The 27,536-nt window shown below is 45.8% G+C and overlaps 3 protein-coding genes across 3 annotated transcripts; 2 read left to right on the top strand and 1 right to left on the bottom strand.

Annotated features, from left to right (window-relative positions):
* The first annotated feature begins 549 nt into the window (after positions 1-549).
* On the top strand, positions 550-10,366 carry LOC109412056 (WASH complex subunit 1). The gene is made up of 2 exons (XM_019685701.3): positions 550-1,933; positions 10,008-10,366. Exons 1-2 carry the CDS (start codon positions 746-748, stop codon positions 10,206-10,208), a joined length of 1,389 nt encoding a protein of 462 aa, XP_019541246.3. The 5' UTR covers positions 550-745; the 3' UTR covers positions 10,209-10,366.
* LOC109412057 (protein mago nashi) lies at positions 10,239-11,393 on the bottom strand. Its single transcript, XM_019685702.3, has 2 exons — positions 10,963-11,393; positions 10,239-10,594 (listed from the first exon to the last, which is right to left on the bottom strand). Exons 1-2 carry the CDS (start codon positions 11,227-11,229, stop codon positions 10,412-10,414), a joined length of 450 nt encoding a protein of 149 aa, XP_019541247.1. The 5' UTR covers positions 11,230-11,393; the 3' UTR covers positions 10,239-10,411.
* A 3,513-nt stretch (positions 11,394-14,906) lies between these two features.
* LOC134290872 (uncharacterized) lies at positions 14,907-20,837 on the top strand. The gene has a single exon (XM_062858086.1). It carries the CDS (start codon positions 14,907-14,909, stop codon positions 20,835-20,837), a length of 5,931 nt encoding a protein of 1,976 aa, XP_062714070.1.
* Positions 20,838-27,536: the final 6,699 nt, after the last annotated feature.

Here is a 27,536-nt window from a genome sequence, read left to right as displayed (position 1 = left end):
CGAGCTAGGTGGGTCGACCAAGTGGAGGACGATCTGCGGACCCTACGCAGAGTGCAGAACTGGAGACAAACAGCCATGGACCGAGTGGAATGGAGGCGGCTACTATGTACAGCAGAGGCCACCCCGGCCTTAGCCTGACCGGTAAGGTAAGGTAAGTGTATTTGCTTTCCATTTTCTCATTCTCTGGAGTGTCAGCTTCTTCACTGCCCCTAGATTCTTAAGCCTGGAACACATAGCATCCGTTCCGTCAAGGTTTGCGTTTTTTTTTTTTTTTGACAGTTCCCCCCAAACGTATTTATTGTGTGGGGCACTTATTTAGCAGTTCTGTTTCACTGCTACGGTTGCTGCGGTGAACCGTTGACGGTTTGTCTAGTAGCCATCTAGAAGACAACTAGCTGAAATTTCCGAGCGGGAAGCGTTTGCACCAGCTCTGCTCAAGGCTTGCGCCTCATCGACCAAAATCCAGATATACATCGCGCAACTTCATACCCTTGTCACGTTGCATCGTTCGTCTTCTCATGCAGTAAACAACGACGCTTCATTTTTATGTCAAGTCAGTGATAAGGAAGTTTCAAAAAATTTTGGAAATTAAATTTATAATTCCAAAGATTATGCGTAAAGTTGGAAAGGTTTTTGACGAGTTTGTGATTCTAAATATTCAATTGATTTGCATGTTTTGATTCAGTGATAGTGATTCTAGTAAAACATGGTCAAAAATTAGCAGAAATCGCTTCTCGTCTGTAAAATGCATTGCTACAACATTCCAACCATCGATCCGGATCTCCGGCATGAGGAAACCATTCTGCAGGCCATCAACGCGTTTGAATTCCTCAACGAAGTGATTGACGATGTCTTCGGTAAGGTGAATCGAAGGATCGAGTTTAATCGGGGTCGGCTGCATAAACTCAATGGCCGCATTGAGAAAGTAAACGAACAGGTGGCCAAACTGAAGGAAACCAAGGAAGCGATTGTGATCTATTCGCCCTGTCGGTATCCGGGAGCGGATTTGGATACCACTGTGCTGCCGACCTTCACCAGTGCCAATGGGATCCGGATGCGCGACGTGGATGCGGGGATTTTGCGGGAGAAGTCCTACGTGCCAAGCCATTCCTATCAGGAGAAGATCCAGTTCTATCACGTGAAGAGCTCGGCGGAGCGGCATCGAATTTATACGTTTGACGAGACAAGGGTGGATGCAGGGCCGAAGGACGTTCAGTTTCTGGATTCGGTTTTGCTGTTCAATAGCAGGCAGTATTCGGAGGACTATAAGGGAGCGGAGGATAAATCCAGATCTGGGAAGAAAGCTCCCGGTAGAATCCGGGAGGAACGGATTCTGTCGTCATCTTCGCCGATTATCCGCAATCGTTCCAAGAGAAAGGGACAGGAAATTTTCTACACACCGGTGCTGAACGAAGCACCCAAAATCGACGTCCCGGTGGATCTTCCGGATTTGCCCGGAATCGTGAGCAACATCCAGTATGAAGGGAACAACACACTCATAGCGCCGTCGCTGCAGCTGGCCGCGATAGCTGATCAGCTGCCAGAATTGGAAGATCTATCGACAATGGAAGCAAAGGAGACAGTTTCGGAAGTGGCTAAACCTCCACCACCAGTGCCTTCAGTTTTTCCGTGTGCTCCTCCGACGACCAGTTCCCATCAAGCGACGACTGCTGTTGTGACTGCAAGTGCATTGCCGCCACCGCCTCCACCTCCACCACCACCGCCACCACTCCCGGCGGAAATTATGGCTTCAGGCAGCAGCAGGAAAGCGGATGAAAATGATGGCCATCCGATCAGGAAGAAGGATGGATCTGCGGCAGCAAGCAGCGGTGGTGATGCTCATTTCAATTTGATGGAAGCCATTCGGAAGGCAGGCGGAGTCGAGAAGGCCAATTTGCGGCACAGTGAGATCAAGGAGGGCAGAACCGATTCGGTAAGATTTTAAATGACTAAAATATATGTAGGTACCAAGACTTATTTCAAAGCAGTTATTTTCCTAAGCGATTTCAAAGATACCATTACTGCGGTTGAGAAAAAATTGAAAGGGGAGGGAACAGAAGCTTCACTATTTTGGTGTCAGGCCATTCGGCCGAAGGTCATTAGGCCAAATGGTCATGGGATCAGGGATGCAGGGCCCATATAGCCGAGGCGGTAAACGCACGGGTATTCAGCATGACCATGCTGAGGGTGACGGGTTCGATTCCCGGTCGGTCCAGGATCTTTTCGTAAAGGAAATTTCCTTGACTTCCTTGGGCATAGAGTATCTTCGTGCCTGCCACACGATATACACATGCAAAATGGTCATTGGCAGAGGAAGCTCTCAGTTAATAACTGTGGAAGTGTTCATAGAACAGCTGAGAAGCAGGCTTTGTCCCAATGAGGACGTTACGCCAAGAAGAGAGAGAGAGGGTCATGGGATCTTCTTCTTGCCGTTACGCCCCACTGATGCAAAGCCTGCTTCTCAGCTTAGTGTTCTATGAGCAATTCCACAATTAGTAACTGAGAGCTTCCTCTGCCAATGGCCATTTTGCACGTGTGAAGGAAATTTCCATTACGAAAAGTTCCTGGACCAGCCCGAAGTTGAACCCATCATCCTCAGCATGGTCATGCTGAATACGTAAAACTTGTTCATTTTTAAAAATGATGGTTTCCCTTAGCATATATTACCCCTTATATTTTCATTGCTTCTGTAAAAATATGGCATCTACCTACAGGTAATCTAGCCTATTTTACTTCTCTCTATTAAGGACAGACTTGTTAGAATCTCAAACTGGCAGCCACAATGGCCGACTTTGGCACCAACTCACGTTCTCGAGCGCACAAATCTCTTCGTGAACAAAACCAGCGCACCTGAGCTTCTTATTTTAAGCTTATTACAAGTGAGCAAGAACAGAATAGGTAATAAAATTCACTATTGTTTGAAGCTTGCTTCTTGAGATATGTGCGTCAAAAGTTCTGAATCTGCTGATATTTTACCCATGCATTTTTCCTTCTTTTAAACATAGGCTGTTCTTTCTAGTATAGGGAACCATCTCGGCTTACTTACCTTACCGATCAGGCTAAGGCCGGGGTGGCCTCTGCTGTACATAGTAGCCGTCTCCATTCCACTCGGTCCATGACTGTTTGTCTCCAGTTTCGCACTCTGCGTAGGGTCCGCAGATCTTCCTCCACTTGGTCGACCCACCTAGCTCGCTGCGCTCCACGTCTTCTTGTACCGGTCGGATGACTTTCGAGAACCATTTAAGTTGGGTTGCTATCCGACATACTAATGACGTGACCCGCCCACCGTAGTCTCCCGATTTTCGCGGTATGGACGATGGTTGGTTCTCTCGGCAGCTAATGCAGCTCGTGGATCATTCGCCTTCTCCAAGTCCCGTCTTCCATCTGCACTCCGCCGTAGATGGTACGCAACACCTTCCATTCGAAAACTCCAAGGGCGCGTTGGTCCTCCGTGCCCATAGAGGATGACCGGTCTAATCAGCGTTTTGTAGATAGTTAACTTCGTGTCACGGCGAACTTTATTGATCGTAGAGTTCTGCGGAGTCCAAAGTAAGCACGATTTCCTGCCACAATGCACCTCTGAATTTCTCTGCTGGTGTCGTTGTCGGCGGTCACCAGTGAGCCCAAGTACACGAATTCTTCGACCGCCTCGATTTCATCACCGTCGATATAAATTCAGGGTGGCGGGCGCGGTGATTCTTCCCTGGAGCCCTTTGCCATCATGTACTTTGTCTTCGACACATTAATTACTAAACCGATTCGCCTAGCTTCACTCTTTAGTCAGATGTACGTTTCCGCCATCGTCTCAAATTTACGAGCAATAATATCCATATCATCAGCGAAACCAAGCAGCTGAACGGACTTGGTGAAAATCGTTCCACTCGTGTTTATCCCCGCTCCCCTAATTACACCTTCTCTAAAGCAATGTTCAACAGCAAGCACGAAAGACCATCACCTTGCCGTAACCCTCTGCGAGATTCGAAGGGACTCGAGAGTGTCCCTGATACTCGAACTACGCACATCACTCGATCCATCGTCGCAGTGGCGTAGCCAGAAATTGTCTCTGGGAGGGGTTTTCAACGGTCAATGATACCTATTTTGGTTTGACACGTACATATTACTGTTAACATAATAAGAAATTGTATTCGTAGTTTGAAAATAGCGGCGCAGCCGAAAAATTTTTTCATCGCAAAGCGCTTATACTGAAAATTTGTTCCACAAATTTTGGCTCTGGGGGGGGGGGTTTAACCCTAAAACCCCCCCCGTGGCTACGCCAGTGCATCGTCGCCTTGATCAATCGTATCAGCTTATCCGGGAATCCGTATTTGTGCATAATCTGCCATAGCTGTTCTCGATCGATTGTATCATACGCCGATTTGAAATCGATGAACAAGTGATGTGTGGGCACGTTGTATTCGCGGCATTTCTGTAACACCTGGCGGATGGCGAACATCTGGTCCGTTGTAGCGCGTTCACCCATTAATCCAGCCTGATATTGCTTCACGAACTCTCTTGCAATCGATGATAGACGGCGGCATAAAATTTGAGAAAGTACCTTGAAGGCAGCGCTCAGTAGTGTGATCGCGCGATAGTTCCCGCAATCCAACTTGTCGCCCTTTTTTGTAGATGGGACACACGATACCTTCCATCCATTCCTCCGGTAATACTTCCTCCTCCCAAATCTTGGTAATGACCCAGCGTAGTGCTCTCACTAGTACTTCTCCACCAAATTTTAGAAGCTCCCTTGGTAGTTGATCTGCTCCAGCGGCTTTGTTGTTTTTCAACCGGCCAACCTCCTCCTCAATCTCTTGGAGGCCAGGAGCAGGAAATCTTTCGTCCTGCGCACATACTCCTAAATCTGTTACCACGCCACCTTCGGTACTTGCAACGTTGACATTGAGGTGCTCATCGTAATGCTGCCGCCCCCTCTCGACCACCTCACGCTCGCTCGTGAGAATATTCCCGTGATTATCTCGGCACATATCGGCTTGTGGCACAAAGTCTCTGCGCGAGCAGTTCACCTCCTCGTAGAACTTTCGTGTGTCCTTAGCGCGGTACAGCTCTTCCATCGCTTCGCGATCTCGTTCTTCCTGCTGGCGCTTCTTCATCCGGAAGAGTGAGTTCTGCCTGTTCCGCGCCTGTCTGTAACGTGCCTCATTCGCTCTCGTAAGCAGCTGCTCGAAATTGAGCCGCGGCGTTCGGCTTCGACGCGTGATGATAACTGTCGAAAGTTTTGAGCGCATGCATACAGTGACTAAGTAGTGATCCGAATCTATATTCGCACTGCGGTATGTGCGGACATTGATTATATCCGAGAAGCATTAACCGTCGATTACAACGTGGTCGATTTGGTTTTCTGTTTGATGGTCGGGTGATCTCCAAGTGGCTTTGTGGATATCTTTGCGAGGGAAGAAGGTGCTTCGGACTACCATACCACGGGAGGCTGCAAAATTTACGCATCGCTGGCCGTTATCATTCGATACGGCGTGCAGGCTGTTTCGCCTGATTACCGGTCGGTACATTTCCTCCCTTCCTACCTGTGCGTTCATGTCGCCGACAACGATTTTCACGACACGCGGCCAGCAATGATTGTATGTTTACCGTCTAACTGCGCGTAGATCGCTTCTTTCTCGGAGTGTAGAATTAGCATCTGAGTTAAAATACACAAAAATAACTAAAAAAAGCTTCTTTCTCGTCATCAGGTCTCCGGGTCTCCCTTCGTGTGGGCAGTGGACGTTGATGATGCTGTACACTCAGGCAAATAAACCTAAGATTATCATGAGGCCTAACTTATTAAATGGCCTTTAAACAATTCATAACGGCTAGAACGATTTTCATAAGGTCGGTCCACAGACAAACAGACGTAACACTTCGAACATTTTTCGAATTAAATCATAGTCACGGAAACATGTTCGCCCAATGCTAAAAGGACTGAGTTTGGCCGACCATCAACTAGGTGGCGGTAGTGGGAAACGTCAAACTCGAGCAAAAACGATGCGAGCGCCACGGGTGATCAGTTGGCCAACTATCAAATTTTAAAATAGACCGTTAAATCGGTGTACGATGCAAGTGTTACGTTGGTTTGTCTGTGGTCGGTCTATAACGCAGAATCGACTCACAGTTTGGCTTTTATACACATTTAGCAACACGGCATTCTCAAGCGTTGATACCCGCGTGGGTTGGGCACGAGCTCAGTGATCTCGACGTTCATGGATCGATTCCAGTCTGCATCATTTTGTGATTTTTCTGCTCTTTTCATAAGTTTATCTTATGTAACTAGTTCATAAAAAGCATGTTCAATTTTCATAACATATTCTTATGGTATCCACACTTTACAGTTATGGCTAAATTTCATAAGGTATTTCGATGAATTTCGGTAGTTTACTTCGCTGAGTGTAGTTGAAGAAACGGCCCTAATTCTTAACATGCACAGTAGGACTTTAAACATATTAAAAACTCAAAGCTCCCATATGTTCATTACAATACTTGGTGCAAAACTAGACTGCCGTGAATCGCATATCTGTCCCATTTGCATAGGAAATCCAGCAAAGATGGGACTGATATGCGATTCACGGCAGTAGAGTCCTGTCAAATTTTCAGTCATTTCGGTGATGATTTAATGGTGGCCCAAAAGCATAATAGATTTGTGTGGGAATTACTATGGAGAATATTCATCCTTGCGTTGATCGGCTGCCACCCGATCACACGTTGTCGCATCTTGCCCAACACTATAAATCCTGTTCCCAGTTTATTGGTGGTGCCACAGCTTTGGTAGAAGGTAGCCGCTCGATGCCCCCTTTTCCACACTTTCTGTCCAGTCCAACAAAGCTCCTGCAACGCCACGATGTCGAAGTTGCGGGGATGTAAATAGTTCATCGTAAATTATCCTGTCACATCCTGCGAAACTTAGTGACTTGCAATTCCATGTTCCAAGTTTCCAATCGTAGTCCTTATTTCGTCGCGTGGGTCTTTGCCAATTGTATCGAGTCGTATTTTCTCCTATGTTATTCGCAATGAAGATTTTTATGGGTGGCTTATTGGGCTTACGCCAACACTCTTGTCTCGCCGGATGGCCATCGTGCCAGTTCTGTTTAACATCTCAACCAACACTGGGACGAACACGCTGATGGGGCTACTACCTTGGATCTAGCTGGGCGTGGTGCAGCGTTTGTTACTCAGCCGCTGGATGCCAAAACAGACGCTGTTTGAGCCGCACCTCCTTGGTGAACAGACGCTCGGGTCGTACCTCCTCAACATTGGCGGAGCCAGCATTTTCTTTTTTCTTACTCACTCTCCTAAACATACACGAGAAAGAGCGGGATGAAAGAGGAGGCAAGCTGCCCCCTCTTCTATCTTTCTCTTTCTCGTCTATGTTTAGGAGAGTGAGTAAGAGAAAATAAAATGCTGGCTCCGCCAATGCTCCTCAATCTACCTGAAGTCAGAAGGACAACAGTGCCCAGGCTGCACTACCAGCTAAGCACACAACTCTTAGCTGGCGGTCTTTGTCATCGCTTGACCCGTGGATGCATGAGGTAGGAACTTGTGAGGACCAGAGCTATGTTGGACGCTCTCCTTATCGACTCACCGTTTTGCAGCCCAAAGAGAAGCACTAGATCCACCCTATTTAGGCTGACCATATATCAACAAGATAAAAACGCGACATTTGAACTGAAAATACAAGCCTATTTCATCATTTACCGGAGGGAGAATGGGATAAGGGATGGAAATTTGGAGAGGAAAAGGTGATGAAATAGGAAGGGGTATCCTATAAGAGGGAATGAACGCATAAACGCAACGAGAGCACATAGCCCATACCACAACGGGTTTAATCAGTGCCCTGAAAATGACACCGTAAAACGCATAAGCGTAAAGAGAGCCTATAGCTCATTGGAGGTAGCTTGTGACGTCATGCGCCTTTCAATATGACATTGAAAGGCACGTAATCGAAAGCATCCTCAATATTCAAGAAATCACCTAAGCAAAAACTACGTTAGTGCGAGTACTTTCTTGAAAACGTATACAACTTTGTGTAAAATAGTCACTGTGGACATCCCAAATTGGGAGGCATGTGCGTTCACATGAATAGGCATGCATGTGAGTTCACATGAATAGGCATGTCAGCCAGACGAACATCACAGATGTGATAATCGACCATGCGTTTCAAGCATTTCAGAAAGAACGACATAACCAGATATATCTGAAACTCATTCCATCTTTATACAACGCACGCACCCTTTCGGGATAAAACTATGGAGTAATTTCACGCCATGAAAACACCCCATAAAATCCAGAAAAAAGAGTTCAAAACATGTTTGAAATATGTACTCAAACGCAGGAGAAAAATAGGACAAAACCCCATTTGCTCCTGGAGATTTGAAGTTTGCAGAGCTTTTTAGGGCTCACTTATATAGCTATAATTCTCTGGCGAAAGCTAGAGATTCGTAACTATACAAAAGAATGGTTTATCCGAAGATGTTTTGAACATGAACAGATCAGAGTTCCATTCAGGAATACATACCTCTTTCAAAGCAATAGTTATGGTATACCACAATGGAGGGCGTTGTATGTATAAAACCACCTTGGAGTAACAATGAAAGCGAGTTATCCATAAAATGTGGTCGCCATCAATTAGTATAGGTTCTCTAGTTTGTTGAGCAGGGACGCCTGAATACGCAAATTTTGCGAAGAAACACTCAAAAGTGTAAAGAGACTCCTAATTTGACAAATGCCAATCAGTCAACTTATGACAAATTCTGCTCATGCAGAGTTTGGTTAGGTGCAATTCTATGTTAAGTTATCCATGAACTGTACTACCTAAGTAATCCATCAAACTGAAACATCTCAAATTAATGTTTGACCTAGGTACTTCAGATGATGTAATCATCGGAGCAATACTGCCAAATATCAGCGAAAGGATGCTGAATACAAGAGCTTGCTTGTAGGCATCCATAAGGAAAGGTTGAAACATACTGTTAACGTTATTCTAAGATATAGCATGCTCGTGGCACGACAGACGGGCTTGGTGGTCTAGTGGCTACCGCTTCTGATTCTTATGCAGAAGGTCATGGGTTCAATCCCTGGCCCGTCCCTTTCATCCTACTTTGTATCTTTCTATCTACTTTCTCTTTCTCACTTCTCTACATATACAACTCTTGTATATTCATATGTTCATAGCCATCGCTAGAACCAGAAACGAATTGCAAAAATACGTTTCCCTTCCTTCCAACTTCCACAGCACAGTGTATATAACGCCTACAAGTTATGCAACCAAAGCGAACTGTGTCGCTTGTCCTTCATAGTAATCACCACATATCCTATCACCTTGCGAACACTACACTGCCGTTCTAAGCATATCTGTCACTGAGCACTGAGATCCAAATGAATAAGTGCTGGGACACTCCACTTATTCTCAAAGTGCAATTTAAGCAGCTCATACATTTTTGATCAATAACGGCGCCGGCCACGTCCTTATAGCCAGTTGGGAAGGGAAAGAATGTTAGAGTGTGATGGTATTGTTGCTACTAAAGACCGAGATCACCTCTGCATCCCTACAATCAGCACGGACTGGGGTATTTGTTAAGTGCCCCACACAATGCATACGTTTGCGTGTGCGTGACAGTAGTTTGACACATTTCCCATGGGAAAACTGTCAAAAAAACGCAAACCTCGACGGAACGGACGCTATGTGCTCCAGGCTAGACAGAAAGGATGGGAGCTCTGGGAGTCACCGTTGGATCGGTGATGCGATCCATGGATAGAGGATATTTATACGACAATGAACTTTTTGAAGACTACGCACGCTTTTTACGCTGAAAATTGATCTGAGGGAAAAGAAGTCAACATTGATGGTTAACTCCCAAACGAACCCGAAAAATTTCGATAAGGATATAGGAAATAGCAATATTTAATCACTAAACAACCCAATTCTCTGCACCACAATCTCTTAAAATAAAAACTACCATAGGTACACCATGGAACTAACATCTCTTGCTATACGTTTATTGCAGAGCAAACCATCCAAAGCGAATCCGCAGAATTTCATCGATGATCTCCACAACAAGCTGCAAATGAGACGCAAGGGAATCTCCGGAGCACGGGAAAACCAAGAACCGGGAAACGTTATCGATCGTCTGTCGGCCCTCATTCCACCCCCACCGCCAAAGCTGGATGCCAGTGCAAGCGAAAGCAACGACGAAGATTGGGACTAGCTTCGGTTAACAGCAAAGAACGCGGCGCGATTTGTTTTTGGATTTGTTAAGACTTTTTGTGTGTCGTTATTATTCTCATTAAATTCTCACACATACGTTTGGAAAATTATTAAACTAAAACACTATTTTTTAGTAGAAATGTAAATTATATGAATTGATGAGTGTCGTTTCGTACTGTCCGAACAACGTCCACCGGTTCCTTCTTAGATAGGCTTAATCTTGAAGTGCAGACCAATCAGCGAGAACACCAAACACTTCAAATCCTGCACCAGATAGTAGAAGCAGCGGAGCCCTTCCGGATCCTTGGATTGATTGACGTCCACCAGTGAACCCGTCTTGGAGGTAGTAAACGAAATGTGCTCGTCACCGATAACGATTTCCAGCTCCTAAAATTCATAAGTAGCAAGAATTACGGTTTGATTTCACCTCGTTGTACGGTGCAGTTGTCCAACAGATATCGATCAATGTAGATTTAAACGTATTTTTTTTGTCAAGTAACCTTTCCGTCTCAGAAATACTTGAAAGGCACGATGATAAACCCTGACAAAGTAATCGACGAAATTTCTATCAAGAAAAAATCCTAAATCGAACCCGTCAATCTTACCATGGGCTTGTTGAATATTCGTGAATTTTGAGCTCCGGTAGAATGTACAACACTGACTCATAACTGCAGGACCACTGTACGTACACAGTGTACACCGTAAACAAAGTCCCCGCACATAACCGCATTCTCGCTCTCTCGATACACACATACCTGTCGTCCAACGCGATCCGGCGGGGGCCACAGGGAATCGTCCTCCTGCATGATTTCCGAATCGACAATGATCCGCTTCAGTTCCTCCATCACCGACTGGTGCACGTACGCCTCCTTCCGGATCATGGTGTCGTTTTTGTAGTTGGAATTGTTGGCATAGCGCAGTTTGCCGTCCGGGCGAAACTCAAACTCCAAAAATTCGTGCCCGAACTTACCCTTGTGGCCGACGTAGTACCGCAGGTAGAAATCTTCGGTGCTGGAGGCCATCCCGACAAGGTTGTCCTACAGGGGTGCTGTACGCGTCGCGATTTTTTTCTATCGAATCCGGAATAAACCACGGTGAAAGCGGTCCACTTTTCCGCTCACGGCGCTTTGCTGATGCTGTCTGATGTGCGCGATGCCGACGACGACGAAGACGATGCGAAAACTTTCTTGCGTCGCGTTTGACAGATCGCGCAAGTGACGTTTCGAGGTTGGCGATGTTTTTTTTATGTCGCGTGACATTTTGTTCAAAGTTGCATGAATTACACCGCTTTTGCGCCGAATAGTTCTCGCATTTAATTTGAAAAGTACCTATCCGCATTCGCTTGAAGCAAACGCTTCAACCACAGAGAACAGACATCCAAGTCCAGTTCCGAAACTGTGTAAGGAATTTAACGACCATTTGAAATCGGCAACACAAGTGGCAATAGCGTGGCGCTGCAATCGATCAATTTCCCATACTAATTTATTTCACCACTTGATATGTTTCAATTCACCACTGACTGTGGCAATATGATGTTTGGCGGCGTTAGTGTTGTCATCGTGTATTGGTTTGCAACATTACTCAAGTAAAGATTCAAATCCTTACACAACTTCCCGAATGAAATTTGTTCTAGCCTGGATGTCTGTTCTCTGTGCTTCAACTGTATTGTCGGGCCGCCACCAAACCGGACTTCGCACAATCAAGTCGCGACGCGACCCAACTCGCGACGTTTTTTAATCATGTCAAATGTAGTGCGCATCCTTCCCGTTGTTGTCAGCAACACAGCGCACTAGATGCGAAACAGTTGCGAAACTTGTGGACCAAGAAAATGGCAATTTTTGATTGAATGTCGGTCTTGATTCCAACCGGATAGACAATAATGCTTCTTGCAACCAGAGGGGACTGACACTTCCTTTGCAAATTGAAAAAAATCCGCATTAAATTTTATCCGTTACCAACCGTCGTTGATCACGTCCAGCTGCTGCTCAGTTAGCAGCGGTTGGGGACGGTTAGGAACGGATAAATGCGGATTTCCTGGGTTATAAAATGATATGTCACCCCCCTTGACAACACAGAGAACAGACATCTAAGCTAGAACCAAGAGGTTGGAGACTCTTGACATCCTAGAAGGTATTGAAGTGTGCTAATCGGGTGTTTTTGGGTGTTTCTTTGTGCAATAACGTTTTTGACATTGATGTGATAGACGTCATTTTTTTTAATTACTGACAACACTTCAGAAATTCCCTCATCGTCGTTTTGTTTTGATATTGACTTCAACGCCAGTTTTGTATACAATCGAAGCGGATGAAACCCAAATTGGTCTACTCTGCCGGATGTAACGGATTAGCGGTTCCGGCTTGGGTTCCGGTAAGTATTTAATCCCGTAAATTAATTGCATACCCCTTGTCAAATGCCAAACCTTCAAACTAGCAGCACGGCCAAGCCAACAACAAAGCGATCTGATCGCAGAAAAACGTATTTATACCAATTTCAACCAATCAGCGACTGGTCTCCGTGTGACAGCAAATTGGTCTCAAATTGGCTGACTACGTGACGTATCCTATCCTAGGGTGAGTGAAGGGGTGAGGAGCAGGCTTGACAGAAACTCCCTCGCGAGAAAATGAGGAAGCGATTTCGGCGATTTTCTGAGGAGTGAAAATAAAACTCAGAAATCACAACGCAAATCCTCAACTGCAGCGAGTGCGAGCTTGCCGCGCAGCCAGGAGTTCGTCCAACACTCATAATTTCTTGTTGTGTTTCTCACGTCCACTCACACTCAAAAAGCTCTCGCGAGTTCCACTCCCATACAAAGAAAGACTCTCGAGGCGAAAATCGCACTCAAAAACCCGAAATAATCATCGGCTCTTTTTTCGTTCCCCTCTTCCTCGCTCAGTTTTTATTGCCTCTCTGTTTAAGGTTCGTTCGCTCCCTCGCGACGAGGCAAAAGCAAAACACCACGCTAGAGCATGTTGCAAAACTCTTTTGATTTCGAGGAGGATTATCAAGCCTGGTGAGGAGGAGAATGAAACTGTTTTGACTTTCCCCCAAGAAACGTCAAATTCCGAACCGATTGGATATTCCCAGGGGGATGAAGAAGGGCCAGAATCATCAACCCAACATTCAATTCAACATGGCGTCCAATGTTTTTGTTTTGATTGCTTAATTCACGAAAAAAATGCACTGAAAACATCGACACTGCTTCGCTGCTGCATATTATATCGTGTAAAGTGATAAAGAAAGAGAAACAATCATCGAAAACAACGATTTCGTTTGAAACTTGTAATTTCCGAAACAAGCACTAGGGTAATTCTCGCTGAGACCGGCCCACTATTTACACCTTGGGTTTAAGTGAGCCACCATTTGACAAAAATCGAGGGGTCTGCAAAATTGTTGTGGCTCAAACTAACGGGGGGTCCATCAATTTGAGTAACCAAATGCATTTTTGTTACTGTTTTAGCGAGGGCTTTCAGAAAATCGGTACCTTAAACATTTTTGAAGACAAGGTGTAAATAGTGGGCCAGCGAGAATTACCCACTAGCAACACACGAGCCACACATCCGAAAATCAGGAGCAAGTTAGGGTAAACCGAGCGGAAAGTGGGTACCAAAACGCGCCGTACCAAAAACGATGATCACGCTAAGATCAGTTTACCTATTTTTCTAAAATATGGGTAAATTTTATTCAAATTTGTGTAAACTTTACGCAAATATGGGTAAATAAAACTCATATTTTGAAAAATTGCACAACCGCTTTTATAGGTAATATTAACCCATATTTGGGTTACAATTACTCATATTTTGGTCCACATTACCCATATTTGAGTTTTGTTTTACCTATATTTGAGTATCATTTACGCATATTTGCGGTTGTGCACTTTTTGGAAAAAAGGTAAACTGATCAAGGGGTTGGTCATTCGGCAAATTGTGCCCAGCACACATGCCGGCACATCTCGGCACACATGCCGGCACACATGGGCACAACATAGAAATCCAACTTTGCGGTATGGAATCAAACTGTCATTAGGTGCCGGTCAGAGTGGACGCGTCACGCGGCGCGGCGCGGTGCAATGCGGCATTTGACAGGTCGCGCGTCGACGCGCGGCAGAACTCTGTGCCGACAACCCCCTTCGTTGCGGCAACGTTGCCGATTGTAGTCATACCCATGGTTCGTCGGTGACAATCGTTTGAGTGAAGCAATGAAGATTGTCAGTGATCATGAGTTGGCAAAAACTAGATGATTGATCAAGCACCATAGTTATCTACTCCATAACGTGAATATTGTTACAAAATCTCTTGTTTGAATTCACCTAATGGTAAAATATATTATACTTATAAAATGAGATATTTCTAACATAGCATATTTACAGTTATAAATCTAACAGTAATCTACTGGAAGTGTACTTGAATAACATTTCTAAACAGATCGTTGTCGGTAAGATTCAGTAGTGCAGATTCATGTATGGAAATAATGAACTATGTTGAATTATAGAAACGGGAATTAATTCGGGAAGATCACGTCGTCGTCCTTCAGTACGTTGATTTGAGTCACCAAATTTGTAAGTAGCATAATTGTAGCATCTTGAAAAAATGTGTTAAAATAAATTTATTGATTCTAGCTTAAAGCACACAGAAATCAAACAGTGTTGCTAAATAGGGTGGTGACAAATTCCACATTCTTTAAGAAATTTGCGGTAACTAGGATGGATAATCGTGTACCCCAGCCCCTCACGACCCCTCGGAACTGCCAATCCTGTGACCGGCCCGATGCAGCAGAGAGCGAAATGGTCCAGTGCGGTGTCTGCCGACGGTGGGAGCACTTCGGATGCGCTGGAGTTGGCGGTGAGGTGAAACAACCGAACGTCAGGTATGTCTGTAAGCAGTGTTCGGCCAAGCAGGGAACGTCCGGCGGAGGTGCCCTTCTCGCTCCGGGCGAGGAAAAGCGTAAATCGAAAGGTTCGAAGGCGAGTTCTAAAGCGCATTCGAAAAAGGGTAAAGTGGTTCCTGACCCGCCGAAAAGTGTGAGCTCCAGCGTTCGGGCAAAGTTATTGGAGGAAGAATTGAAGCTGGTTGAGGAAGAACAGCGCTTGATGGAGATGGAGCTTCAGGAGCAGGAGGAGATCAAGAAGCGACAGTTACTTGAAGAAGAGCGTAAGCTTGCGGAAAGACGTCGCCTTGCAGAGGAGGAAAGTTTCCTCCGTGACCGGAAGCTGCAGGAGGAGCTGGAAATGAAACGGAAGCAGATGCAGGTTCGCAAGGAGTCCTTGGAGAAACGTCAAGCCATCATCCGACATGCAGCGTCGATGAGCAGCAGAAGCGGTTCAATTCCGGATTCAAACGACAAGGTAAACAAGTGGCTAAGTTCGCAGAAGAATGTTGGAGGATTGCAAGGACCACCGGAGGGCGACGACAACGACGATATACAGTCTGTCGATCAGGACCCACTGGATGCACCAGTCAACCCAACATCTCAGATTCCCGATCTCAGCGCGCTTTCAATTTCGCCGAATTCTCCGCGATTCTTGCATGCAGCAGCTCCAGAGATGCGAAATGGTTCCGATCCAGCGACTACACATAATCCGCATACACTCTCACAAGTTCAAATTGCCGCGCGGCAGGTTCTTGGTAAGGATCTTCCTACATTCGGAGGAAATCCTGAGGATTGGCCGATTTTTATCACCAACTTCGAACAGTCCACTGCCACCTGTGGCTATTCGGATGCGGAGAATCTGGTCCGCCTGCAGCGGTGTTTGAAGGGTAACGCCTTGGAGTCCGTACGCAGCCGGCTGCTGCTACCAGCAAGTGTGCCGCACGTCATCAAGACCCTGCGCATACTTTATGGAAGACCAGAGCTTCTTATCCGGTCGCTACTAAACAAGATTCAGCAAGTTCCTGCGCCCAGACATGATCGACTGGAGACGCTGATCCAGTTTGGACTCTCGGTACAGAATCTGGTGGATCACCTGAAGGCCGCCGAGCAGTTGAATCATCTTTCGAACCCGGCATTGATGCAGGAGCTCGTGGAAAAGCTGCCTGGATCCCTGCGATTGGATTGGGCCATCTACAAGAACAAGAACCAACTAGCAACGTTGGAAACTTTTGCGGATTTCATGTCGGGATTAGTGATGGCAGCGAGCGAAGTGTCATTCGAGCTTCCGACACTGGAAGTTACATCGAGAGGCGATAAGCGTAAATCCAGAGACATCGGGATCGTTTATACCCATGCTACTGAACGAAACCCTGCAGCTTCTGGTGGGCCATCCGTCGGCACCAGCGCTAAGAATAGCAAGCCCTGCGTAGCGTGCGGCCGGACTGGGCATCGAGTTGCAGAATGTCACCAGTTCAAGAGTGCGACAGTGGACGAACGCTGGAAACTCGTTCAGCAGGAGGGGCTGTGTCGCACATGCCTGAACAGCCACGGCAAGTGGCCGTGCCGCTCTTGGAATGGGTGTGGCATTCAAGGGTGTCGCCAAAGGCACAATACTCTTCTCCACACCTCCTCTCCGTTGCCCGAAAATGTAGGAATGTCTGCGAGCCACGTGTCGTCAGAGGATTGCAAGTGGCCGCTCTTCCGCATCGTTCCAGTCGTTCTCTTCAGCGACGGTTTCTCTAAAACAATTTTCGCCTTCATCGATGAGGGTTCTTCCTACACTCTACTGGAGGAGTCCGTTGCGAAGCAGCTTGGGGCCAATGGTCAGCTAGAACCACTAACCCTTCAGTGGACCGGGAACGTGAAGCGAAAAGAACCCACATCACAGCGCGTACAGCTTGAGATCTGCGGCAAAGGTAGTACCGCCCGGCATAAGTTGATTGATGCTCGCACGGTCAGTCAGCTTGTCCTACCCTCACAATCGCTCAAATATGGAGATTTGGCGAAACGATTTCCTCACCTGCGTGGTCTTCCGCTAGAAGACTACGAGCTCGTCCAACCCAAGTTGTTGATAGGGCTGGACAATCTACGGTTGTGTGTTCCGTTGAAGCTGCGTGAAGGGGGACCAAGAGATCCAATCGGTGCAAAGTGTAGGCTGGGTTGGAGCATCTATGGCTGCATTCCTGGTCAACCATTTCGTACGGCCATCGTTAGCTTCCATGTCGGTGCAGTTTCGGACGCTGATCGCGAGCTAAACGAGCAGCTTCGTGATTATTTCACCTTGGAGAATGTGGGCGTATCGGGGACAAGTAGTATTCCGGAATCCGAGGAAGAGAAGCGAGCCCAAAAGCTCCTGACGGATACGACACGACGGGTGCCGGTCGGATCCGGCTATGAAACCGGACTGTTGTGGAGAACCGATAACCCCAGTTTTCCTGACAGCTACCCCATGGCCGTACGTCGTTTGGAAGCGCTGGAGCGGAAACTTGTCAGCAAACCGGAGCTGGAGCGTCGTGTGCGAGAACAAATCGTGGAATATGTGCATAAGGGGTACGCGCACAAAGCTAGTCTATCCGAATTGACTTCAGTCGATGCAGAACGGGTGTGGTACCTACCCCTAGGAGCTGTTACTACTCCGAGGAAGCCTGGGAAAGTACGTCTTATCTGGGATGCTGCGGCGAAGGTGGGCAACGTGTCCTTCAACTCCAAGTTACTCAAGGGTCCCGATTTGCTAACGCCTCTTCCGAAGGTTCTTAGCCAGTTTCGCCAATTCCCCATCGCCGTTTGTGGGGACATAATGGAGATGTTCCATCAAATAAGGATACGCACTCCCGACAACCAGTCCCAACGATTCCTGTTCCGCAACAGCCCAGCGGATCACCCTGATGTGTACGTGATGGACGTCGCAACATTTGGCTCCACGTGCTCTCCGGCCTCTGCACAGTACATAAAGAACCTCAACGCCGAGGAACATTCTGGGGAGTATCCGCGAGCAGCAGCTGCAGTCATGAACAAACACTATGTGGACGACTACTTGGATAGCTTTGAGACCGTCCAGGAAGCGATTTCGGTAGTCAACGAGGTGAAGCTTGTGCATTCCAAGGGTGGATTTACACTGCGGCACTTCTCATCCAACGAAGCGAAAGTTCTGGAGGGAATCGGAGCAAGTTCGGACTGCGAGCCAAAAAGTTTGGACTTGGAGCGAGGAGAGAAGTCAGAATCAGTGCTGGGCATGCAGTGGATTCCTCACGAAGATGTGTTTGTGTACGCTTTAGGCCTGCGAGAAGACCTGCAGTACATACTTGCCGAAAACCACGTTCCCACCAAACGTGAAATCGCAAGAGTGGTGATGAGCTTGTTCGATCCCCTCGGGTTCATCTCGTTTTTTCTCGTGCACGGTAAAATCTTGCTGCAGGATGTGTGGGCGAAAGGAACGGAGTGGGATCAACAGATTCCCGACGACATTACAGGCCGGTGGCAGCGATGGTCGAGTCTCTTTAATCAACTGGTCCAAATTCGCATTCCTCGGTGCTATTTTCCCGCGCCCTTTCCATCAAGTCTTGACAGGCTTCAGCTTCACCTGTTCGTCGATGCTAGCGAGTCGGCATACGCCTCTGTTGCGTATTTCCGATTAGAAACTGAAAGCGGCGTACAAGTGGCACTTGTCGGCGCAAAGACCAAAGTAGCTCCCTTGAAAACAATCTCGATCCCTAGACTCGAACTGAAGGCGGCCATCCTAGGAATACGCCTGCTGGAGACCATACAGAACCAGCACGAGTTTTCAATTCATCGTCGATATTGCTGGACCGATTCTGGAACAGTCCTTGCGTGGATTCGCTCCAAGGATCACAGGCGTTTCCACAAATTCGTCGCTGTCCGTGTCGGCGAAATCCTAAGTTCAACGGAGCAAACTGAATGGAAATGGGTGCCGACGAAGCTTAACGTAGCCGACTTAGCTACCAAGTGGGGTGCCGGACCACACTTAGCAATGGATAGTCCTTGGTTTCAAGGACCAAACTTTCTTCGCGATACCGAAGATAGCTGGCCGAAACAACGGCAGATTACGCCAACGTCAGAAGAACTGCGGACTGTCCACTTTAACTTCGCTCACTTCGATCCAATCTTTGATTTTTCTCGCTTCAATTCATGGGCAAAACTACACCGCTCAGTGGCCTACACACTACGGTTTCCTGACAACGTCAAGCGGAAGAAGAGTGGTTATACTCTAGAGCTCGGAGTACTAACTAGTGCCGAACTGCAGCACGCCGAAGAACTTCTCTGGAAAACCGCACAAACCGAAGCATACCCTAATGAAGTTGCAACTCTTATGAAATCGCACGGTCCCCCCGAACTCCGTCACAACGTAGTAGAGAAGTCCAGCGGTATCTACACCAAGTGGCCATACATTGATGAGAGAGGAGTCTTGCGCAGTCGTGGCCGAATCGGAGCCGCACCGTACACACCGTTGGAAGCAAAATATCCAGTAATTCTACCAAAACAGCACATAATCACGTTTCTGATTGTCGATTGGTACCATCGTCGATTTCGTCACGCCAATCGAGAGACAATCGTGAATGAAATTCGCCAACGCTTTGACATCCCGACATTGAGACGACTGGTCGATCAAGTTGCGAAGAACTGCGCATGGTGTCGCATTGCAAAGGCGGCCCCAAAACCACCAGCGATGGCACCGCTCCCAGAAATACGGTTGACTGCCTTCGTTCAACCGTTCGCGTCCACAGGGCTAGACTACTTCGGCCCAGTTCTGGTCAAGGTAGGCCGAAGCAATGTTAAACGTTGGGTGGCACTGTTTACCTGCCTGACCACCAGGGCTATTCACTTGGAAGTGGTGTACTCTTTGAGCACAGAGTCCTGTATCATGGCGGTACAACGTTTCGTCTCTCGTCGTGGTCTTCCGAGAGAATTCTGGACCGACAATGCCACGTGTTTCCAAGGAACAAGTAACGAACTACAGAGACTCTCCGAGACAACGAGGAAGGCCATGGTAGAGAAGTTTACAACACCGCAGACAGTGTGGAAGTTCATCCCTCCTGCAACGCCGCACATGGGTGGGGTGTGGGAGAGACTCGTTCGATCAGTCAAGGTGGCAATCGGAGCGATAATAGAAGGACCACGTAGACCGGACGAAGAAACGCTGGAAACGATTCTGCTAGAAGTGGAAGCAATGATTAACTCCAGACCGCTAACCTACGTTCCGCTCGAATCTGCAGACGATGAGGCTCTGACGCCCAATCATTTTCTGCTGGGTAACTCGTCTGGTTCCAAATTCCTTCCTTTAGAAGCAGTAGATTGTCGCTCAACACTTCGAAGCAGCTGGAAGCTAGCCAGATACATTACCCACGAATTCTGGAACCGATGGCTAAAAGAGTACCTTCCTGTCATCACGCGAAGATGCAAATGGTTTCAGGACGTGAAGGACATCGAGGTTGGAGACTTAGTATTTGTCGTCAACGGGAAGCTGAAAAACCAGTGGGTTCGAGGACGAGTCACGGAAGTCTACGCTGGGCGAGATGGTAGAGTACGACAGGCGTTAGTGCAAACGTCTACGGGGGTCATCCGAAGAGCAGTCGTCAATCTAGCTGTACTGGATGTCTTGGACAAGGGTAAACCTAGATCAGATACGCCTAGAGTTCCGGATCCACAACTAGGTTTACGGGGAGGGGTATGTGCCGACAACCCCCTTCGTTGCGGCAACGTTGCCGATTGTAGTCATACCCATGGTTCGTCGGTGACAATCGTTTGAGTGAAGCAATGAAGATTGTCAGTGATCATGAGTTGGCAAAAACTAGATGATTGATCAAGCACCATAGTTATCTACTCCATAACGTGAATATTGTTACAAAATCTCTTGTTTGAATTCACCTAATGGTAAAATATATTATACTTATAAAATGAGATATTTCTAACATAGCATATTTACAGTTATAAATCTAACAGTAATCTACTGGAAGTGTACTTGAATAACATTTCTAAACAGATCGTTGTCGGTAAGATTCAGTAGTGCAGATTCATGTATGGAAATAATGAACTATGTTGAATTATAGAAACGGGAATTAATTCGGGAAGATCACGTCGTCGTCCTTCAGTACGTTGATTTGAGTCACCAAATTTGTAAGTAGCATAATTGTAGCATCTTGAAAAAATGTGTTAAAATAAATTTATTGATTCTAGCTTAAAGCACACAGAAATCAAACAGTGTTGCTAAATAGGGTGGTGACAAATTCCACAAACTCCGTTCATTGGAATACAAGGAAAACAATCATCACATGCCAGAGTGCGCTCGGAACGATGCGAAGCGGAAAGCGTTTAGCCGCGCGACGCACGACAAAACAGTGCATGCACTGTTTTTGATGCGGAAGTCACGCGGTTCGCGCGGAGAATTTTGTATTTTTGTGTGGATTTCGTCCGTTTTTACCAAACCATGACGTTAATTTTACGAAATTGTTTTTCAAATGTATTCAAATGTGAATATAAAAAATATTAACATGAATAATACCACATGTTTATTATACGGTGGCGTCTCGTAACCTCACTTTTCACCTATTATGCGAAACAAAATCAGTAATTTCTTCAAATTTATGACTAAAGACTTAACGGAAATAATCGAAATCTCTGTCATTCTACACCCATTACAAGCAGAGCTTTCACATTAGTTCTACCCATGTTTCATGCACAAAAAGGGTTGATACCCTCTCGTTTATTTTACTATCTCAAAGTATTCTACTAGGGTGTAAGCTTAAAAAATAGTTTCAAAATAAAAATACACTATTTTTGAGTTAACAAACTTGTTCCATTGACTTGCTGTTTAAAAATAAACCAAGGGGCGCCATTTTTTACGTATGCAACCTGTGGTAACTCTGACTACAAGCTCACTTGTTCATAAAATTTCAAAATTTGTACCTGTAGGACGGGTAGTTTTGAGGTTAGGGAGTTACCATTGTCCCAAATGTATATCTCTTCTGAATTATCTGAAGTAAATAGCATTTGAGTGTAAATTTAGATAAATGATTTATTTTTAATTTAAGGTTGCGCACAATAATCACATATCTCTTGGAAATTTTTCATCAGATAACATGTACTCATGTGCAAAGGTAACGGAAATTATGAAAACTTTTCAGTTTACTTTACGAACACGCGTTGCACCGACGCGTTGCACCGCGTTCACTCTGGCTATCAAGCCGCGTTGGAAACCGCGTGAAAAACGCGCCGCACCGCGTCGCGCCGCGTGACGCGTCCACTCTGGCCGCAGCCTTATACTTACGATTGCAAAAAATCCCTTCATACAGATTCTAGACAAGTGTTCTGGGTGGAATTTTTTCGGAAAACACCGACTAGACCAATAACATTCGCCAAAAATAGACAGGATTATAATTAGCGCAAAAACATTCTAAGAAAATATTCCACTGGGCACATTCGGCACACCTCCGGCACGTTCGGCACACTTCGGCACACACTGAAAAATAACCGGCACAGTTTAGGCACATATTGGCACACGCTCAAAAATCACGGCACAAATGAAGTGTGCTGAATGACCAACCCCTTGTAAACTGATCTTAGCGTGATGGGTGGAGCCAGCGGCGTCATGGTCGCAATTTTTTCCGCAGTCAAGTTCGCAGATTGTGAACAATCCTCGGTACTCACTTTACGTAATTTATGTTTAGTCCCTTACTGTCAGAGCTGTCAGATCAGTGTAACACGCTAAATAAAATTTACACAAAAGGCAAATTACACGGAAAAAAAATACACGGTTATGAATATTTATTGGGTACCGGACTGGTCACCGAAAATTTGATCGTTTTCTTTGGTACATCGAGGTCTTGAAATTAGTCTATGGTGGAGCGGCGATGTACCGAGTTTGACAGCTGTGTCACCCCACTGATTCCCGCCGCCGCCATTGCCGATCGCGGTTAAGTGGATACGTTCTTTTGAAATGTTGCTCAAAATAATTTGGCCGCTGCGGCAGTCCCCGAAAAAACATCGCACAACTACTGTCCAAAAACAATCCGCGTCCAGTCTACCGCATCCTCGGCCGATGTCATTGAAGGTCGCCATTTTAGTAAAAAATCGTGCAACAAGAATCTTTCGTTCGCCGTGATTCGTGCGAAAATTCCCCGTAATTATTGTACAATATCGTTCGGAAGGCGGTCGGAACAGCACGCGGAAGGATCCGGTCAGCGGTCGACGTTGCTATCCTGCGGTGTCGCGGCAGTGTTGGGGCTCTAAAACCGAGAGGAAGTGTTCCAGCCCAGAAGCAGCGCTTCGTTGGTTCGCACACCAGTGATCAAACATAAAACACGGAAAGGCTTCCAGTTTCCCCCGCGTCAAATTCGGAAGCAACAAGTGGAATTTCGGTGCTGGAGGGAGTTCGGAAAGCGGTGGAAAGAGTGAAAATTTGGTTGGGGAAGATTTTCCGAGGTGGGAAGTGTGAGAAAAGTCGGATTCTGGTTCCCGGTGAGCTCGGAATGCGCGGAATAATGCCATTATTTTGAAAAGTGCTACTGGTTTTGACACTCATCAGCGGACACCAACACCAACAAGGCAATCGGAATCACGACAGCAAGCGAAACGAGTTTCTTGCGTTGCCCGTTTTGTGCTGATGCTTGTGGATCGGTTCGTAGTCGTCCTCGATAGTGGTTCTGCTGGCGCAGCATAAAAGGTGTGTAGATCGTGCGGAGCAGTCGGACGACAGAGCATAGGTACGCGCGCGGGCGCACGCATACAAATAGCGGGACGCGTGTGCACATTACTGAATCGCCGTCGCGGCGCGGTGCTGCGCTCTTCTTTCATCTTCCCGCGCGGCTCGGCGGCACGTTCGCTGGATTTTGGATTGGATTTTGATTCGTCGTCCGTCGCCTTCTTGAGTGTGTTCTCTACGATCATCATCACGTCTGCACTCGACGCACCACGGTGCTCTTCAACACGACGACGGCGGTGGGATCAAGACGGATAAGGATTTCGTTTTGGCCCGTTGCCTCTTGTTGAATGAAATTTATTTTGACGGTGAGTACTTTGTATGTATTATTATGCAACTATTTTGTTTGTAATTGTTAGCTGATTCCGGGGATAATGATTAGCGTTTCGCATTGGATTCCCGATGAAATTGTTGGATGATACTTTCAAGTCTTCGATATTCGTCAGAAAAAAAAAGTTCGAATTTTTAATTGTTATTATAATTTTATTGAATTCATACTTATAGTAAACATACTTTGTACACACTTAGATTTTTTTACAGTATACGGTAATTTTTTACCGAATTCTCAACAGCTGAACGTTCGGTAATCCGTTCGGTAATCGAAACAAGTACCGAACATCCGGTAAACTGCATTTTCGAAAGGCTGTCAAAAATTACCGTACAGTCCGGTAATGTGCGTTTCAGAATTACCGTAGGATTTCGGTGATTCAATGTTTTTGTTTTTGTATTTTACAGTTTTTCGATACTTGTAAATAAAAGATACTGTCTGAGGGGCTCATTTGTCTTTATTAACTTAAGTTTTGGAGATAATGTGATGCTTTTATTGACAAATTTCGTCACAGTTACCAATTTTGTCTCAGCCAGCACCGAATCGTTGCACTAGCGTGACGCAAGTTCCTACCCCGTTCCCCCACAGAAACGGGGGTGGTGAGCTGAAACGAAATGTTGATTTTTGATTGAGGAAATGCCAGAGTAAACATATGTATTACAACTTACACAATAGACCATTCCCGTCGAAAATTTTTATGTGCTCTACGGCTTTCTGTTAATTTATTGAGCAAACTTTCCCAAAGAACCCATATCTTTTGAAGCCCCTAACTATTGAAAAACAATGAAAAACTTGCGAAGTAGTGATTAACCCTACAATCTCCTAAAAATATTTCACCACAATTTTCGTCGGACCCCTTTCTCTCCTACGGTTCGGCCGCATCGACGTGGTGAGTTTCTGATCAGCTGTTGTTGAAACTTCTGACGTTTTATTTCAAAACAAAATGCGCACCGTACCGTGTTTATCATCATCAGAATCACAGTTTTAGCATGATTTTCTCGTGTTTGTTTCGATTTATCGTTAAATTTCAGTAACAAATTTTGAAAACGATGTATAATCAATGCTACACCATTGATTATACGTCGTTTTCAAAATTTGTTACTGATTTCATCGTTTTGCGCATTCAAAAGCGAAAGAAAATGAGTGAATTATTTGAAAAATGCCGCGAGTTATCCATCCAGGAGTATGAGTTCATAAAGCACTTGCAGCTGTTCACGGACAATGAAATCCAGGGGATGAAAAGCATGCGATTACAAAGTGGAACGCCGGGCTAAGGAGCTGCCGGATTTCATCAACTGTATATAAGAACGATGTGCTGAAGCTGTTGGCCGAGCGGCGCAAGAAACTGCGAGTGTACAACGGGTGGAGAGTGGCATATTCAACTGGATTAGAACGCTGTATAAACGGGCCATGGACCGGTTCCCGGCGGAATACCGATTGTACACGCACTATTTGAGGCACTGCGAGAAGCACAAGCTCGAGACGGAGGCTTCACGGGCGTTGTACAAGATGTTGAACTACCACGGGGATAAACTGAAGGCGTGGATCACCGCGGCCAACTGGCAGTCCAAGCAGATAAATAGTATGGAACGGGCGCGGCATTTCGTGTTCCGGGGGCTGCAGAGACATCCGGAATGCCGCAAGTTGTATGTGAATTTTTGCAGCTGCAGGAGGTGGAGAAGATTTTGGAATCCGAAGAGGATGTCGGAGAGCTGATGAAGATGGACGAGTCGCCGCTGAAACGAGCGCTAGAATGTTTGAAGGTGGTTCATGAGCATTATGCGAGTAAGGATCGTGATTTGGAGTTTTTCGTTGAAGTTTTGGATAGTTTCTATGTACATATTTAACCAGGGAGTTTTGAATAACCGTGTGATAGATTATCTCTAATCAAGTTCTTCCAAGATCCTTCAAATTGTTTATAGGGCACTGCACTATTTTAATTTTGTATGGAATTTTGACGTTTCTTGGCCTTGTTGCTTACAAAATTCCTGTAAGAGTGAATGAGAAGTAGAGATTTTCATGCAGTGACCAATAACTAGCTGTCGAGGCAAACGTCGTACTGGCTACCTACTGCGTTTTTTTACATGCAGTTTTGAAGAGAAATGGCCTGCAAAATGGACTTTCCAATTTTTCTGTTTTCGTTGCTTTCACGTATGAATTTTATGCTTCTTCGTTGCTTCGTCGTACGAACACGTTGAAGCCCTGCACGAATGCAACGATGAAATAGGTAATGTTGTAAATCTGATGATCCGTTCTACTGGTGAATCGTGACATACAAACACCATTCCAATCTTCTTCATATAGATAGATAGTAGCGTGGTTCAAAAAATCGTTTTTGCTCCACACTGCTTATTCGATTCTTAACTAGATTATATGCCTTCTCCCAAAATTTGAGCTCATTTGGTTGAGCTCAGACGAACCAACTTGGTCGAAATATTGGGGGGGTGGTGTCAAAGCTTGCTTTTTGTATGGGAAAATTGAAAAATCCTCAATTATTGGGGGGGGGGGGGGAGGGGGTGCAAACCTATGCTTGCCCCCCTAAGTTGGCGCCTATGGTTGAGCTCATTTGGTGCAGTGATGCCCACTAACCATCGTGAGTAAAGATTTCGATTCTGGATAAAAATCGGTAACTAATTAATGAGGCGTCCGATTTGAATGCGATGTTCGACAAAGTTGTAGCTGAACGAGTAGCCAAGGGTCGATTAACCCACTATGGCACTTGGCGATTGAATGAAAAACATCGTTTTCCCATAGTAATTTCCATACAAACTTTGAAGGGCTGGTGCAGTCTCAATTTTCAGCCAAATGAGCTCAAATTTTGGAAGAAGGCATATAATCTGGTTAGGAATCGAATAAGCTGTGTGGAGCAAAAACGATTTTTTGAACCACGCTAATAGATAGATAGAAGAATACTTGATCAATATTCCAGCATTAAACACAAGCATGAATAATAAATGTGTAATTTCGAGACTAACATTTGAAAAAGGCGTAACAACCATTGCGAATTTCTTCTTCTGTTTCTTCTGAGAGTATTTCCCATTATTCACGTAATTTTGGCCATTAACAGGTGGAGCACACTTCCCTCCATTTCCATGATAAGTTTGCATAAATAAATTGAAATACGCCCAGGAGGGACAGCAGAGGCTGAGGCGTGCAAATGTTGTTCCGCCAGTCTCGATTTAAAATTCTATGAGTGATAACGTAAGCCTGCTAGTTACAGAACTATTTTTCTAGTCAAGGATCAAATCGTTTTAAATTTATTTCAGCTATTCTTGCCAACCATCGCAGATAGCACCGAGGACTAAACCAGCTCCTAAACAACCGTTAATCGTTACATGTATGTCAATTATGTTTGAGGATTTAAAAAATAAAAAGTTTTTAGGGGGGAGGGGGAACGATAATGTCGCCAGCGGGCAGTTTCG

This window comes from Aedes albopictus, chromosome 3 (genome assembly GCF_035046485.1).
Source record: "Aedes albopictus strain Foshan chromosome 3, AalbF5, whole genome shotgun sequence".
Lineage (NCBI taxonomy): Eukaryota > Metazoa > Arthropoda > Insecta > Diptera > Culicidae > Aedes > Aedes albopictus.
Note: the sequence above shows the minus strand (reverse complement) of the source record. Positions and strands in the feature narration are given on the sequence as shown.

Coding starts and splice junctions, on each gene's coding strand:
- LOC109412056 (XM_019685701.3), top strand. CDS start 746: ATGCATTGCTACAACATTCCAACCATCGATCCGGATCTCCGGCATGAG. Junction 1,934..10,007: donor AGGAGGGCAGAACCGATTCG/GTAAGATTTTAA, acceptor CGTTTATTGCAG/AGCAAACCATCCAAAGCGAA.
- LOC109412057 (XM_019685702.3), bottom strand. CDS start 11,229: ATGGCCTCCAGCACCGAAGATTTCTACCTGCGGTACTACGTCGGCCAC. Junction 10,595..10,962: donor CGGATCGCGTTGGACGACAG/GTATGTGTGTAT, acceptor TATGAATTTTAG/GAGCTGGAAATCGTTATCGG.
- LOC134290872 (XM_062858086.1), top strand. CDS start 14,907: ATGGATAATCGTGTACCCCAGCCCCTCACGACCCCTCGGAACTGCCAA.